Raw genomic sequence first — 17,219 nt, 5'->3', positions numbered from 1 at the left:
AGCCATATTTCTTCATTACCTCGGTAAACCTTCCAAACCAAGCCCGAGGTGACTGCTTTAACCCATACAACGTCTTCTTGAGCTTGCATATCTTTCCTCCCTCAAAATCTTCTGAAAAACCTGGTGGAGCTTCCATGTAAATTGGTTTCGGGAGTTCACCATGCAGAAAGGCATTAGTGACATCAAACTGGTGTAAAGGCCACTCCTTGTTGGCCGCAATAGAGAAGAGAACCCTGATCGTGTTAATTTTGGCAACTGGGGAGAATGTCTCGGCATAATCAACTCCGTAGGTCTGAGTGTACCCTTTTGCTACTAGTCTTGCCTTATATCGCTCGACCGTCCCATCTGGCCTCCTTTTTATGGTGAAAACCCACCTGCATCCCACAGCTCGTACACCTTCTGGCTTATCGCATACTTCCCATGTCTTGCTCTTCATTAGTGCTTTCATTTCCACCATCATTGCCTTCCTCCAATGAGTGATTTTCATCGCTTCCTCGGCAGTTTGAGGAATCTCTTCTTCTTCATATAAGGCGGTTGTGAATGCCTTAGCCATCTCTGTGAGGTTGGTTTTCGCAAGATTCGCCACTGAGTATCTGCTTTTAGCCCCTATCTTCTCTGGACTGTACCTCTTTGGAGGAATCCCCCGAGTGTTGCGCTGAGGAAGAATGTATCGACCCGTATCCCCGTCAATGGCGGTGATCTCATCTGTCTCAGGATTGTCAGGTGTAATTGTATTATCAGAGTCAGGTTCGGGATTTACCTAGGATATCACTGGAGGAGAATTCGATTGAGGCGTGGTTGGCTGAGGAGGGTCTACAGCGGATGTGACCTGCTCGGCGGTGACGCTAGCTTGTTCTATTAGTTCCACCTCTGAGTTACTTGGTTGAGACACCAACCAACTTTGGGGTCCACCAATATCCCTTAGGCTATTTCTACTCTCCCCCTGACCCCGAAGTTGGGTTTGATAGAAATATTCACATTCAAGGAAATTACAATTCATAGTGGTGATTATTCTCCTAGAGGACGGATCATAACACCTGTACCCCTTCTGATTAATCCCATATCTCAGAAAAACACATTTCACAGCACATGCAGAAAACTTAGTTCGCTCGTGTTTCGGTATATGCACATAGACAGAGCATCCAAAAATTTTAAGCGGAAGAGTGAGAGGTTCAAGAATTTTTGTCATTTTTGAAAGAGTTTGGAGGGGTGTTTTCATGTTAAGTATTTTCGTAGGAAGGCGATTTACCAGATAGACTGACGTAGCTACCGCTTCGGGTCACAGGAATTTAGGGACATTTGAGTCAAAAAATAAGGCTCGAGTTATTTCAAGAAGAATTCTATTTTTTCTCTCAGCTACCCCATTCTGTTCCGATGTATAAGGGCACGTGGTTTGATGAACTAACCCATTTTCCTTAAAAAAATCTTCCATGTCTTTATTGACAAATTCCCTACCATTGTCGGACCTAAGGACGGAGATAGTTTTTAGAAATTGTGTCTGAATCATTTTTAAAAATATAGCGAATTTTTCAAAAACTTCAGATTTATTTCGCAAAAAATACACCCAGGTCATTCTAGTGCAGTCATCGATAAACAGAAGGAAATATTTAAAACGCAGAAGTTTGGGTGCATCAGTAAAGTACAATTTAACTCCTTGGTCACATGGCTGATAGACATTAGTTTATGAGACAGTTTAGGCACATAGAGACAATTATTTAGTTTCAGGTTTGGGGATATCTCGATAGTTCCACTCCCACTTACGGACGTCAATTCCCCATCAGCATTCTGAATTTGGCTTTTAGTTGCCCCATTAAAAACAGAAAAATCATTCTTATCATAGGTCATCGTATCTGTAGCCCCACAGTCAAATATCCACTCACTTGTAGTACTACCCTGTAATTTTTTCGCCATACACACAATATGGGTATTTTCAAGAGGTGCAAAATAGTTCGGGGTAATAAAAGAGATTTCGGAAGATCTGGGGTCAATTTTTGAATTCCTAGTTTTTATGGGGTTAAACCTCCTATTAACATCAAAATGGGGTAACAATCTAGATTTATTGGTCTGGGGGGACTTATTTGCTAAATTGAAATTAGGGTCAGGGTAAAACTTCCCCAACCCGTTACCTCCGAAGGACCCGCCGCTCTTTCTGAATTCGGCGAGTGCAGCCTCTCCGATTGCGCCGCCTCGGTTTTCCTGCCGGCCGTGAGAGTCGGTAGCCTCCTGGTTGCCCGCTCCGGCCGCTGGAAATAAGCCCCCTCCATTTTCGGGTGGTACACTGATTGCTAGCTTCGCTCTAGCTTTCTGGGTGTCGTCCCACCACTCCGGAAATCCGACGAGTAGGAAGCACGTCTCCTTAGTGTGCTTGTGCTTCCCACAGTGTGAGCACCATAATTTCGACTTGTCTTGCTTGAATGGTCGCCGATTTGGGGCTGTCGATGTGCCGGGTCGATGCGGCGGCGGCTGTCCTCCCCTCTGCTGGTTGCGTGCCACGAAGCCGAGCCCGATTCCGCCCGATGATGTTGTATCGTTGGTTGCGACGGTGGATTCGGTGGTGATTGCCGGCATAATCCTGAGTTGGGCGGTCTCCCTCTTAATCCATCCGTACGCGACCTCGGCTGAGGGCCACGGTTTGGCCTTAAGTACTTCTCGTTTCATTTGATCGTATCTCGGATTCAGGCCTGTTAAAAACTTGAACAATCGTCGTGTTTCAATGTACTTTCGAAACTGCCCTACCTCCTTGTCACAACACGTGACTGGCTGTTCTTGGCATCGATCTACATCAATCCACGTTTCATGTAAGTGACGCCAATAGGTTTCGAGGTCTTGTTCTCCTTGCTTAACGTTCTCTGCTTTCTCTTCCAGATCGAAAAGCAAAAATGGATCGGATGTACTCTCGAACGTCACGGCTAGGCTCTTCCACAGAGCCTCGACCGTTTGATGGTGTGCGAAGTCGATGACGATGTTCGTCTCGATGTTGTCTAATATCCACGAGAAGACAATCAAGTCTGTCTCCTCCCACTCCGTGTAATCGGCCGCCCCTGGTTCGGGTGGTGGCGGGTTGCCGTTGATGTGTCGGAGTACTCTCCTACTCCCAATCTGGATCTTCATTAAACTGGACCACAACGAATAATTCGTTCCATTGAGCTTCACAGCGACGGTAACATTTTTGCTTACCCTCGGCTTATGATCATCTGAAAGTTTGGGGGGTTTGGTTTTGTCGTCATCGGCCATGGCTTTGACTCTGCCTAAGGTCGAGATTGGTTATAGGGGCTGTGATGAATTTTTTTTCTGAGCCTGGCTCGGATGCCATGTTAAAACTCTTATTTTGTATTAAACTGATTTCTACTGTGGTATACAATCCTTTAAATAGAATGTAGATTATACAAATTAGGTAAAGATTTACCCTAATCACACTTGCCAATTATACAGTAATATCAACCAATTCCATAATTTCCTTGATTTCCTTCCTTGTGATTTGATCTTCTTTTATTTCTTTCCTACAATCACATTATCATATTAACACGATATGATATTTACACTTATTTTCATTTTGTTACATTCGCAACATGTTTTACTTCTAAAACACTACTTTTATCTTCTAGTGGATTTGGAATTATTAAGTACTACTCCATATTTTGTCTCTTTGTTAGATTAGTTGGACAAATAAAATGCCTACCCAATAACCTTCTTGATAAAAAAATGACCATTGATTGAGTATTTGAGTTGAATATCAACGAGAGTAGAAATTTGAACGTACGAAAAAATGGGTGGTGTGACTAAAAACATTTTCGATAAGTGAAAAAAATTTACGGATGTCATAAAACATCTCTCATCTAAAAAAATCATTATTTTAAATCCAGCTCATGCCTATGATGACAGACATTGTTAATTTATTTTTGCTCCCGTCCAAAATCTAAATACACACTGACATTGATATATAAAAAACTAATCGTCCAATAGTTGTATAATATATCTTGGGATAAGATTTTGTATAAAAAAAGGAATAAGAAAGTCTCCAAATCATACTGTGGTAAATGTGAATTAATTGACCTTAACTCAAGTCTAAACTCCAACAGCAACGTGCAAATGCCAATTCAAAATAACTAGGTAATGGCCGTAGTAGTATTCTATCTTTGTTGCATTTCGAGCTAAATCTTTTATTTAAAATAGTAGTAATATTGTTAATATGATGTCATCGCAAAAATTACTGCTTAAAAAGGTAATACTACAAAAAAACTAAAAATTCAATTAAGATTATTTATTGTGAATGCAGAAAGTATTTATTATTCAGCTTTCACTCAACGCCTCTCTCTCTATAAATATGGAACTCATTTTACAAGTTTCCTAGTTCATTCCCCATCTCTTATTAGAAAACATCTACACGCGTTTTCCTTTTCTCACTGATCATGTCTCACTATTCCCACACACAACACCCCAAACAAATGCATTTACCCATACTCTTACTACTCCATATGTGCTGACAATTTAACTTGAGACCTCTGTTAAAGATTGTGCCTTTTCTGCTGGGTTTTCATAGATTGTGTATAAGAAACTAGAACAACGCTATGAGGATCCTCAAGTCTATAGATTGTTCAAAGTGCCCATTTTTCTGTGGATTCTTGGTTGTGGAAGCTTATCCCAAAAGGTATTCTTCCAAGATCCCCTCTGATTTGGTACTTTTCTTGGGCCTCGGCTTCATAGATTGGTAATATTCATCTCATCTTCAACCAACAATTGTGTTAATCATATATTTGTATATGAAAAGGAGTGTGGTGTGGGGTGTGCTTTTATTTTCATATTTAACAAAGAACAAGATGCAGGAACAGATTTTTCCGTGCATCTTTTCTTTTTTGGATGTTTCCAATTGGTAGAATCGTGGATTTGATTTGTGTGCTGCAATGTCTCCTGCATATCATTGGAGGGTTCAAGGAGATTCATGGTTTGGGATTGGATATGGTCTTTTTCATCTAGCTTAGTCTTGCTTCTTGTAATCTAGTTTATGATCAAGATCTTGTTTGCTTTTGAGGGTTTGTTGATTTTCTTTCACTTTTTTCTTCTTGTTAGTCTTTTGGGGGAATCTGGCTTTAGGGTATAGTTTCATGAGATTGGGTTTTGGGGAAGCTGTGTTTCAAATGTGCAATTTAAGGGTTTGGATGGAGATGGGTGATGGTAGTTTGTAGCTGGGACAAAGTAGTTCTAGGGTTGAATCATTACTTGAAATATTCCCTCAGCAGAAGAGAGGTTCTGCAATGGGGGATGCTCTTCTCACAACTCTGTCAATGGAGAGTCATCATCCTTCCACCCTCTTGTCCATGGATTCAAGTGCCTTGTCTACTCACGGCGAGTTTGACCTTGAGATGAGCCGTCAGATCATCTTAACCCGCCCACCCGACATCAATCTACCTCTTGCTGAGAGAAGCCTGCCTCCGCTGCATTGGAACCCCGAACAGTGTGACATTCTTGATGTTGGACTTGGTAGTCAGATGTATGAGACGGAGACTTTCTTGAATGTTGCCAAAGTAGGGAGGAAGATTGCTAAAAGGGCAGATGGCATCTGGGGTGCGTGGTTCTTCTTCAGTTTTTACTTCAAGCCTGTGCTGAACGAGAAATCAAAGGCCAAAGTAGTACTCGATGGTAATGGTATTTCTGGATTCGAGAAATCTGATCTACAGCTCGATACTTTCATGGTTCAGCATGATATGGAGAATATGTACATGTGGGTTTTCAAGGAAAGGCCCGAGAATGCTCTAGGTAAAATGCAGCTCCGGAGTTACATGAATGGCCATTCTCGCCAAGGAGAGCGCCCCTTTCCATTTTGCGTTGATAGAGGATTTGTCCGCTCTCATAGAATGCAGCGGAAACACTATAGGGGGCTCTCAAATCCACAGTGTGTCCATGGTGTTGAGGTTGTCCCATCCCCCACGCTCAAGATTCTTGATGAAAATGATCGGAAGAGATGGAAAGAATTAACTGGAAGGGAACTGAACTTCACCATTCCCCTCGAGGCCAGTGACTATGGTACGTGGAGAAACCTCCCAAACACTGAATTCGAACTTGAAAGAACGCTTGCTCCAGTCAAGGCCAATCCACACTCTCAGTCGAAGAAGATGCTAAATGGCTCTGTTCTAAACCTATCCGCTCAGCTGGCTAGCCACGTCAATGGGGATACTGTGGATGCCTCACCTGTCTGTAACAAAAGAAAGAGGGATTTCTTCCCACACACGAACAATGATGACTGTTATGTTGCAGTGAACTCTCCCAGTAAAATTCCTGACTTGGAAGTTCACCCTAATGAGCCGCAGTGGTTGAATAGATTTAGTGGGGTGCTGAGGAATGTTTATGGCCCCGTCACGGCTGCCAAGACGACATACGAGGACGAAGGAGGCTATCTTATTTTAATCAGCTTGCCATTTGTAGATCTCCAGAGGGTGAAAGTTTCTTGGAGGAACACTCTCACTCATGGGATCATCAAGGTGTCTTGTACAAGTACATCTCGTACTCCATTTATTACGAGACACAACAGGACCTTCAAGCTTACAGATATTTCCTCGGAGCACTGCCCACCAGGTGAATTTGTTCGAGAGATTCCACTCTCCACCCGTATTCCTGAAGATGCTAAGATAGAAGCATATTACGATGGACCAGGTACAGTGCTCGAGATACTGGTGCCTAAACTCCGAGAGGGGCCAGAGGAACACGAAGTTCATGTATGTCTCCGACCTCTCCATGACTATTGTAATGTATGAAACATAAAAATCTTTCTGAGTTGTGTTTGCAGCCTCATTGGTCACATCTTCTCAAAGGCAACACCTGCTCTTGTCTTGTAAGTTGTATTTGTACTATTAGAGATTTGCGCTTTTCATTGGGTCTTGTTATCTAATTATCTCTACTTGAATAATACTGTAATTTCTTAGTTTCAATTTGTGTGTTTCTAATTCAACAGGGGTGTTCGTGTTGTTGTCTTCATATTCCATTGGATACAATTTGCAACAGTTTGTGAACTGTGATAATATTTTATCTTGATCGTTTGCTTTGTGATTTTGAAGCATGATAGGTGTTGAGATTTATCATGAATGGTTTAGTTTGACCATAAAAGATTTTTTTGGATAAGATAACGTAGCTCGCTTTGTATTTGGCTTATGGTTTCATTAAAGGACAACTTAATATAGAGGCCATTTTAATTAGACAGCTTGTGTATGAGCTTTGAAAATAATAATAATAATTTTAATTAAGTTGACGTTATCTTTTCAATCCGTCCTAGGGAAGGTGAGGCGATGATAAGAAAATATACTTTTCAGGGAGGCGGCAACTGGAAGAAAATATACAAATACAAAATTAATAGCTGAAAATGTCAACTTTAAGTCTTAACTAATGGCCATTGAAATTTGACATTGATGGTGGATAGATATTGTATTGCTCGTATTGCTGATGGCCCCCACCTATATAAACCGTCATTAGTTGGAGAACCATCCACTTATCAACAATAATTGCCACTTTCTTGTATTATTCAAGTTTGTGGACCAACTATTACATGATGTAATAACACCCTTCCCAGTTTGTGGAGTAATCTCCCAGAATTATAATAACATTTCATGTGGCCAACAGTAGATCTTCATTCAAAAATCAATAAATGGAGATCTTAAAACAGCATCAACAATGCTACGTGGGATGAAATTTCAGGAAAAAGCATAGTTGTGTGCATAATAAGCAATAGAAGGAAATATTAATGGAGTAGTACCATAGAAGTACTAGAAAACTGAAAATCTAGTATCATTATGAACCCCAAGGCATCATGATAAAAGCTAGAGAAAGAGCCAAGTAAGGAGTTTAGTCGACCTCCTCGATCTTGGGACCAGCTCCATTTTCTCCACTGGGAGCAGGAGGAGCATCCTCATCCATGGCAGCCTCACCACCTGCTCCCTGGTACATCTTTGCAATGATTGGGTTGCAGATGTTCTCCAGTTCCTTCATCTTGTCTTCGAATTCATCTGAATCAGCAAGCTGGTTACCATCTAGCCACTGGATGCTCGACTCAATAGCATCCTCAATTTTCTTCTTGTCTGCTGCAGACAGCTTTGAGGCAATCTTCTCATCCTTGACAGTGTTTCTCATGTTGTATGCATAGTTCTCCAATGCATTCTTCGACTCCACCTTCTTCTTGTGCTCTTCATCCTCAGACTTGTACTTCTCTGCCTCCTGGACCATTTTCTCGATTTCCTCCTTTGACAGCCTGCCCTTGTCGTTGGTAATTGTGATCTTGTTCTTCTGCCCTGTGGTCTTGTCTTCAGCAGACACGTTCAGTATTCCGTTGGCGTCTATGTCAAAGCACACTGTGATCTGAGGAACACCTCTTGGAGCAGGAGGAATTCCTGAGAGCTCAAATTTCCCAAGCAAGTTGTTATCTCTGGTCCTTGTTCTCTCCCCTTCATATACCTGGATCAGGACACCAGGCTGGTTGTCCGAGTAAGTAGAGAAAACCTGCTCTTTCTTAGTGGGAATCGTAGTGTTCCTTTGAATCAACACAGTCATGACACCACCAGCTGTTTCCAAACCAAGAGATAGAGGAGTAACATCAAGAAGCAAAAGATCCTGGACCTTCTCATTACCCTCACCACTCAAAATAGCTGCTTGGACAGCAGCGCCATATGCTACAGCCTCATCAGGGTTTATACTCTTGCAGAGTTCCTTCCCATTGAAGAAATCTTGCAAAAGTTGCTGAACCTTGGGAATTCTAGTGGACCCACCAACAAGAACAGCATCATGAACAGTGCTCTTGTCCATCTTGGCATCCCTCAAACACTTCTCCACAGGTTCCATGCACTTCCTGAACAAGTCCATGTTTAGCTCCTCAAATCTGGCACGGGTGATGGTGGAGTAAAAATCAACACCCTCATAGAGAGAGTCGATCTCGATGGTGGTCTGAGCAGTGGATGAGAGAGTTCGCTTTGCTCTCTCACAGGCAGTTCTCAATCGCCTCAATGCCCTTGGGTTACCATTGATGTCTTTCTTGTGCTTCCTCTTAAATTCCTGAACAAAATGGTTAACCATTCTGTTGTCGAAATCTTCACCTCCAAGGTGAGTGTCACCAGCAGTGGCCTTCACCTCAAAAATACCTTCCTCGATTGTCAGAAGAGAAACATCAAAAGTTCCACCACCAAGATCGAAAATCAAGACATTTTTTTCGCCAAGACTTGTTGCCTTCTTGTCAAGACCATAGGCAATTGCTGCTGCTGTAGGCTCATTGATAATACGCATCACATTAAGGCCAGAAATTACACCAGCATCCTTTGTAGCTTGACGCTGAGAATCATTGAAGTAAGCTGGGACAGTGACCACAGCATTCTTCACTGTAGATCCAAGATATGCCTCAGCAATCTCCTTCATCTTCATCAAAACCATGGAAGAGATCTCTTCAGCAGAAAATTGCTTGTCCTCACCCTTGTAGCTAACTATAATCATAGGTTTCTCAGCAGGTCCGGGAATGACCCTGAAAGGCCACAGCTTAATATCACTCTGCACGGAGGCATCACTGAATCTCCTTCCGATCAACCTCTTAGCATCTAAATGAAGTAACCACAATGTTAAGATATACTCCATTCCCAACATGTGGAAGACAAACACCATACATACTATTGTAATATTGTTGTTTTCAGTAGTTGGAAGATATATGTAGACAAAAGATGGTCCACATTACAAGCACATATAGCTATGTTTGGAAGGGCATTAGATAGTTAGATTATTGAGCATATTGTTGTACATCCTTCACCCTTCTACCTTTCTACATGAAAAAGAACCTCAAAACCTAAAGGGAAATGGAAAGGACCATATAACAGAACAAACACTAGCACATAAAAACTACTCCTATGTTACGATCATGACACTAGCAACAATGAAGCAAAACAATGATATACTGAATTTGCAATAAAGTGAACACACATTGAATTTTATTAAAGGGGTTATAGAAATAATAATGCTAAGACATATACACACTTATTGCCTTGGACTCAAACAAAAGAACAATAACTAATAAAATTGATCTCTTAAACCTAAATTGGAATGAAAGTAGCTTATAATCAGATTAAGATTCAAATACTCGTTCACAAACTCAAATGAATCTCACATCTCTAGAACAAAAATACAGATCCGTGACTTCAATAACAAGACAAGTTCAACATGACACTACACCAAATCTGGAATATATAACCAGAATAACACAATCAGATACCGATTTGGACTGCAAATATGAATTTATAGCAGCAATAAAGAAACCCATCATTTTACCATAAAGAGATTTCTAAAGTACTAAAAAATATCACGTAATAGCTAGACGTTAAAACATTCTTACCGAAAACGGTGTTGGTAGGGTTCATGGCGACCTGATTCTTAGCTGCATCACCGATTAGCCGCTCGGTGTCAGTGAAACCGACGTAAGACGGCGTGGTCCTGTTTCCCTGGTCATTCGCGATGATCTCTACGCGGTCGTGCTGCCAGACGCCGACGCACGAGTACGTCGTACCGAGATCGATCCCGATAGCTGGACCCTCTCCTTTTCCGGCCATGGAGTTCTAACGCTAGATCTTAAGGAGACACGGCGAAGAACAAAATTGGGGTTTTACGATTAAGATGGTACAAGTTGGGAGGATATATAGTGCATGGCAGTCCCCAAGCTTGGCGTTCCAGAATGTTCGAAAGAGTGAATTACTTGGTAGCCGTTGGATTTGCTACGGAGAAGTTATCAACCGTGATGGAATGAATCATTCAACTTTTCTAGCGGGTAAAGGGTTTTTTGACGGACCACACCCCACTTTTTCCTTTTTACCGTTTCGATTCTCGCTTTTTTTGTGGTGACTATTGCTGTTTGGAAATATTCTCAATTTTAAATTATTTTATTTTATGCCACTTTTTCCAATATAACTAATTACTCCTACCAAAATATTACTAGTATCTTAAATAATAGGACTAGTACTTATATCCTTTATTAATATTCTTATTATTGGACATCACAATTAACAAAAAAAATTTTATCGCAACATTGTTAGAGTATGTGCATGTGCCGTGCCGGCTTAACGGTTGCCCAAAGCACACGTAGCTTATAAACGACGTGTACTTATAACTCACAAAACAACACTACATAAAATCTCGTGCCGAAAAGCAAACGTTTCATATTTATTGAGACGGAGGGAGTATAAAATTTTATTTGAAACCAACCGTTATAATTATATACTCTACATATGATGAAGCTTTGAAAGAGATTGGCTAAGAAGAGACCTAAACGTGATCAGTTTCGGTTTGATCGGGTGGATTGCACCATCGAGCATACCGGGAAAATGGCAACAGCTTGACGGGGCTTTTCTTCTCAAGCATCGGCACGGAGCTTGCCCACTTCCCCACGGGCCCAGCTCTCGATTCCCCCTTCTGGTATATTAAAAGTGACAAAATGAGACTATTTTTTATATGGAAATTTAAATAAATATTCTGATTATGTATATTGTTTTTGTGTTATGGGAACAGGCTATGGTTGGTGCTGTGGCATTTGGGACTCTTCGTGTCCCTCACTTTTGGTCAAATTGGGTTCAAAGGAAGGACTGAGAATTACTTTTGAGTTGTTTTTATTGACATATTTATGTTGGATTTAAGTGTATGATATTATTATCATCTTGTGACTGATTTCCCCTTTCAGTAAATTAATATTGTATCTTGTATTATAAATAAATATCCATGCTCTATAATTCATATAAATCAATCTCGATTGAGAAAATCGTTTCCTCAAAGACAATATTTTTAGAGAAATTTTGCGAGGAGAGATCAGAGAATACATAGGAAAATTACTCAAATAGAATAACTAGCTATTTTAGTCCAAAAAGAAGTTAGAAATGTAAAATGACCTTACACGATATTGAATATCTATGTCAATAAATTAGTATAGAATTGCAGAAGTGAAACCCTTAAAATATAGAGACTATGTATATAGTTCACTCATTTTTAATTGATTCAATCCATCAGAAAAACCCATTTGATTAATTTAGGAGCCAAGCCTTTTCTATATCACCATTGTATTAGTAATTAATTACATAAGAGAAATCTTCTCTAGCAGTACTAATTTTCCAAGTTTGTGACACTATTTATAATAATCTAAACTCTGCTATCCGACCTTTTTTACTGCCCGTGAAAGAATCTTAGAAAATCCAAAGAGTGATTTAATAAAGTCAAAAGATATATTTTTTTTGTAAAATTTAGCTTAAGTACATTCAGCATTAATTTGCTAAAAATGAAATTAGGCTATTGTCACTTTCGCCAAATTTATTTAAAAATAATTAGCTAGATTTTCGTATCAGATTTCGTTTTCATTTTGGCTCAGATTGATTTCTTACAATCGAAAAAATCAGAAGGTATTTAATATATAGTACTTATAATCCTTTATGTAGATATTATATGAAATAAATATTTTATTTCAATATTTTCACCCACTACAAAAAACTTATCTTTTAGGACATAAAAATTGAGACGCAATCATTTGCGTTAGAAAGTTTTTAAAAATAACAACTCAAAAGAAAGTGTCCCTAAATTAAGGGCAAATTAACTTAATCATTTATTTATTTTTATCACGCTTTCATTTGCGTCCTCTAATTTTAGTTGGGACACCAACAATAAGGACACATTTTAAAGCGTTGGTGATATATTTAGAAATATAAATTAGCGTCAGTAATTGTATTAAAAAAATGTCCTTAACGATTTTTTTTGTTATAGTGACATTTATATATTAGCGTCAGGTTATTGTTTGGATTTTTGAATTCAATTTTAAGACATTTCAAATAGTTTCAGATTTATAAATTTATAATTAACTCAGGCATAAACCAATCGACATCTAAATGTTCATCCGTACCCACCAATTTTATTTTCTCAATATATATATATAGTTGATGCACTATCTTTTAGGAAGAATCAAAGTTAATAGTACAACGTTATAACGTTAATCTCAGTGAACAGTGTGAACACCTCTATAAAAAGAGGCTATTTTCTTCAATGCTAAACAAGCAAGCTTTCTTAATTTGCATTCATGGCTGCCAGTGCTATCTTGTTCATCACATTAGCGCTCCTCAATTCCATTCGCATCTCCTTGGCCTTCGATCCTCATCCTCTTCAAGATATCTGCGTTGCACCTACCTTAGGACTCGATACCTACTTTCTTAGTTCTTATTTTGTGGTTGTTTCAGATTTATTACATCTCACATCAGTTGTCATTAGCTTATCTCTCTAACAAGCTAATCTTTTGAGATGTGTTCTGTTATTTTATTTGTAACATGAGTGCTTTTGTTGAGAGGCCCAATGACACAAAGTGTGGCCTGGCTATGTAATAAGCAACGAGAATGTTTAGAAGGGTCTCTCTCCTACACATATATTCATTTTACAGATCAAATAGACATTTTTTTTGGGAGGATTCTCCTATTTGATCTATAATCTAATGTCCCAATTCAATGTCCGGTTTATACACCAAATGACATTAATTTTTCTCCTCATTTGGCATGCAATCTAATATTCTAATGTCACTCATCAGTTGTCGCGAAGCAACTGCTATATGATTTATAGAACAAATAACTTTATCATAACAAATTAAATCTTTTAGGATGAATGACATTCTTTTTCATTTATTACAAAAATATTACATAAGTACTATCGTATACTAACTATTTTTTTTCAGCAACAACGTCAACATGCAAGGACCCAAAGTTAGTCACCGCAGACGACTTCTACATGACAGGCCTGAACCGGCCGGGACCCATCAACCCGTATGGCGTCACCTTCACCTTGGCATCGGTAGCCACAACACCGGGGTTCAACACCCAAGGCCAAACATCATTATACTCGGAGCTTGCGCCGAACGGGATCTTCCCGCCTCACATTCACCTTAGGGCGTCAGAGATCACCTACGTGATAGAAGGCTCGGTCGAGGTGGGATTCGTAACCTCATTCCCAGACTACAAATATTACAGCAAAGTTATCAAGAGAGGCGATGTGTTCATTTTCCAGGTCGGCCTCGTCCACATCGTGCGGAACGTGGCTAGAGGGAAAAAAAGCGTCACGATTTCGTCTCTCAATAGCCAGAATCCAGGGATTATTTTTCTCCCCGACTCTTATCAAACTTATGAAGATTAACTTCATGAATGCAGATATTATGGAGAGAATAATATTGAAAGAATGATGGAGAATTTCATAAGTTTGATATGGTATCAGAGCGGGCTCAAGTCGATGATGGATTATATATCTCTTTATCTCTTCTCTTGCCTACCCACGTGATGGAAGTCCGATGTGTCATTCCGGCCCACACGTGAGGGGGCGTGTTAAAATTCTAATATCTTGTCCCACATCGGCTTGGTGATGATCCTATCTCTTCTATATAAGTGTGGATAACCCTCCCCCTTATGAGGCCTTTTAAGGGGTGAGTGGCCTATTTCTAATATGGTATCAGTGACAAAAATGCTTCCGCCTCCTTCCATCTTCAAATCTTCATATATTCAAAACTTCATATCTTCATATATTCAAAACTTCATATCTTCAAATCTTCAATCATTCTCGATCCTTTTCATCTCTGATCTCCTTCTCTGATCTTCTCAAATTTCTTCCTCATCTCCAAATATCTCCTTCATCTCCAAATCTCATTTCCTGCTTTCCAATGGCTAATCGAAACCGAGTTGTTCCACTCCCATCCGAGGACACATCCAGTCTATATTTCCTTCATCCGAGTGATAATCCAGGAATCAATCTCGTTCAACAACAACTCACTGGATCAAACTATGCGGCTTGGAGTAGAGCATTCAGCACTGCTCTCCTTGCCAAAAATAAGCTTGTCTTTGTTGATGGATCCATCCTCCGGCCAGCTCGTGATGATCTCCTTTATCAGCCATGGATCCGCTGCAACAGCATGGTCATTTCATGGCTCCGCAACTCAGTCTCTTCACAAATATGCTCCAGCATCATGTACCTTGATGATGCCTATGCGATCTGGTTCGACTTGAAAGAGCGCTTCTCCATTGCTGACTCTGCTCGGATCTATCAACTTCGCCAACAACTCATGACTCTTTCTCAAGGATCTTCGGATGTTACCTCTTACTTCACCAACCTTCGCATACTTTGGGATGAATACCGAAATTCTCAGCCTACTTCTTGGTGCACATGTACTAGATGCACCTGTGACAGTGCATCAAAGTGGAACCAGCATCAGGAGAACGAATGCACTATGCAATTCCTCATCGGCTTGAATGCCTCTTTTTCTCAACTTAGATCTCATATTCTATCAATGATTCCTCTACCTTCCTTATCTAAGGTCTTCTCATTGGTGATTCAGGAAGAAAGACAGAGATCAATAGATGGAAATAACACTTCATCTTTTGCTCCTACTCGAGCTCCAGTCACAAGTGAACTGCCTTTTGCAAATGCAGCTTCATCCTTTGGCAGAGGCTACAACAAATTTCTCTGCTCTCACTGTGGAAGAACCAATCATCCGGTTGAAAAGTGTTTCCTCCTTCATGGTTTTCCACCCGGATTTGGCAGAGGCAAAGGGAAATATCCACCAGCAGCTGGTGGCTTTGCAAAACCTCCACAGAATTCTGGTTTTGCTGGAAATCAGAATGCTCATCAGCAACGCTCTATTAATTTTGTTGAAGAACCTGCTGATCTACCAAGTTTGGATCAATATCAACAGCTCATTAGCCTCTTGCAGAGCCATAAACTCCAAACTCTCTCTTCTTCAGCTGCAACTCCAGCTACTGTCTCACCTGCTCAGCCATCTACTCAGGCTTCATCCAACTTTTCTGGTACAGTTTTCTTTTCTCCCTCTATTAATTCTATTTCTTCATCATGTTCTAGCTCATCCACATGGATCCTAGATACAGGAGCCACTCATCATGTGTGCTATGATCAATCCTTGTTCAACTCCACTTCACCAAGTCGATGATGGTAAAGGGTGGCCTAGCGGTAAAGGGTGCTGGATACTGCGTCCATCCTGGAGGTCTCGAGTTCGAACCCTGGGTGGCGTAATTTGTCTTTCCTCCTTGTTATAGGAGTTGATTTGTAATTTCCTCCTTCATATATATGATATAAATATATGAAGTTAATTTAAAAAAAAAAAAAAAAAAAGTCGATGATGGTTTTCTCTTTATCTCTTATCTACCTCACGAGTGGAAGACCGATGTCCTTTCCGGCCCACATCGATGATGGTTTCTCTTGCATTGCCTACCCACGTGATGGAAGACCGATGTCCTTTCCGGTCCACACGTGAGGGGGCGTGTTAAATTCTCTAAATTCTGTCCCACATCGACTTGGTGAAGATCCCATCTAATCTATATAAGTGTGGATAACCCTCCCCCTTATGAGGCCTTTTAAGGGGTGAGTGGCCCATTTCTAATATGGTATCAAAGCTGGCCCAAGTCGATGATGGTTTTCTCTTTATCTCTTATCTACCTCACGAGTGGAAGACCGATGTCCTTTCCGGCCCACATCGATGATGGTTTCTCTTGCATTGCCTACCCACGTGATGGAAGACCGATGTCCTTTCCGGTCCACACGTGAGGGGGCGTGTTAAATTCTCTAAATTCTGTCCCACATCGACTTGGTGAAGATCCCATCTAATCTATATAAGTGTGGATAACCCTCCCCCTTATGAGGCCTTTTAAGGGGTGAGTGGCCCATTTCTAATAACTCTCTTTACGCGGCCAAGCCGCCCATCAACAGCAGTTATCTAGCCAGGGCGTCTAAGCTAGAGGAGAATACCGTCAAAGATTTGCAGACAAAAATGTGGTTTGCTTAATTAATCCTTGTATGCTGATTTACTGGTTTACCTAATAAATAAAATAAATAATACTCCCTCCGTCCCGCACTACTTGCACTTATTTCCTTTCTGGGCGTCCCAAGTTATTTGCACTCTTTCCATTTTTAGTAACAATTTATACCTACAGCCGTAATTGTTGACTTTGTCTATCACTCATTCCTTAATCTCCGTGCCCAAAAGGAAAGGTGCGAGTAGTGCAGGACGAAGGAAGTATATACTAGTATTATAAATCTTCTTAAAACCATATACCTCTAATTAACATCATCATTGGGTGATCAAATTAATGAAACAAACTTCAAACAGCAGAAACATATCACGGACAATAATTAATCACCCAATAGATTAGAGGTGATAAACAAAATTTTGCTATGATTAATTCCAAGTAAAAAAA

At 40.3% G+C, this 17,219-nt stretch overlaps 4 protein-coding genes across 4 annotated transcripts; 3 read left to right on the top strand and 1 right to left on the bottom strand.

Annotated features, from left to right (window-relative positions):
* The first annotated feature begins 4,344 nt into the window (after positions 1–4,344).
* LOC121748667 lies at positions 4,345–6,923 on the top strand. Its single transcript, XM_042143152.1, has one exon. The coding sequence runs from the start codon at positions 5,253–5,255 to the stop codon at positions 6,747–6,749; it is 1,497 nt and encodes a 498-aa protein (XP_041999086.1). The 5' UTR covers positions 4,345–5,252; the 3' UTR covers positions 6,750–6,923.
* A 754-nt stretch (positions 6,924–7,677) lies between these two features.
* Positions 7,678–10,634, bottom strand: LOC121748657 (heat shock cognate 70 kDa protein 2-like). Its single transcript, XM_042143141.1, has 2 exons — positions 10,349–10,634; positions 7,678–9,563 (listed from the first exon to the last, which is right to left on the bottom strand). Exons 1-2 carry the CDS (start codon positions 10,560–10,562, stop codon positions 7,831–7,833), a joined length of 1,947 nt encoding a protein of 648 aa, XP_041999075.1. The 5' UTR covers positions 10,563–10,634; the 3' UTR covers positions 7,678–7,830.
* A 3,121-nt stretch (positions 10,635–13,755) lies between these two features.
* Positions 13,756–14,157, top strand: LOC121781892 (germin-like protein 8-11). The gene has a single exon (XM_042179623.1). It carries the CDS (start codon positions 13,756–13,758, stop codon positions 14,155–14,157), a length of 402 nt encoding a protein of 133 aa, XP_042035557.1.
* Positions 14,158–14,674: 517 nt separating this feature from the next.
* On the top strand, positions 14,675–15,955 carry LOC121781795. Its single transcript, XM_042179526.1, has one exon. The coding sequence runs from the start codon at positions 14,675–14,677 to the stop codon at positions 15,953–15,955; it is 1,281 nt and encodes a 426-aa protein (XP_042035460.1).
* Positions 15,956–17,219: the final 1,264 nt, after the last annotated feature.

Source organism: Salvia splendens, chromosome 1 (genome assembly GCF_004379255.2).
Source record: "Salvia splendens isolate huo1 chromosome 1, SspV2, whole genome shotgun sequence".
NCBI lineage: Eukaryota > Viridiplantae > Streptophyta > Magnoliopsida > Lamiales > Lamiaceae > Salvia > Salvia splendens.
This window is presented reverse-complemented; position numbering and strand designations above follow the sequence as displayed.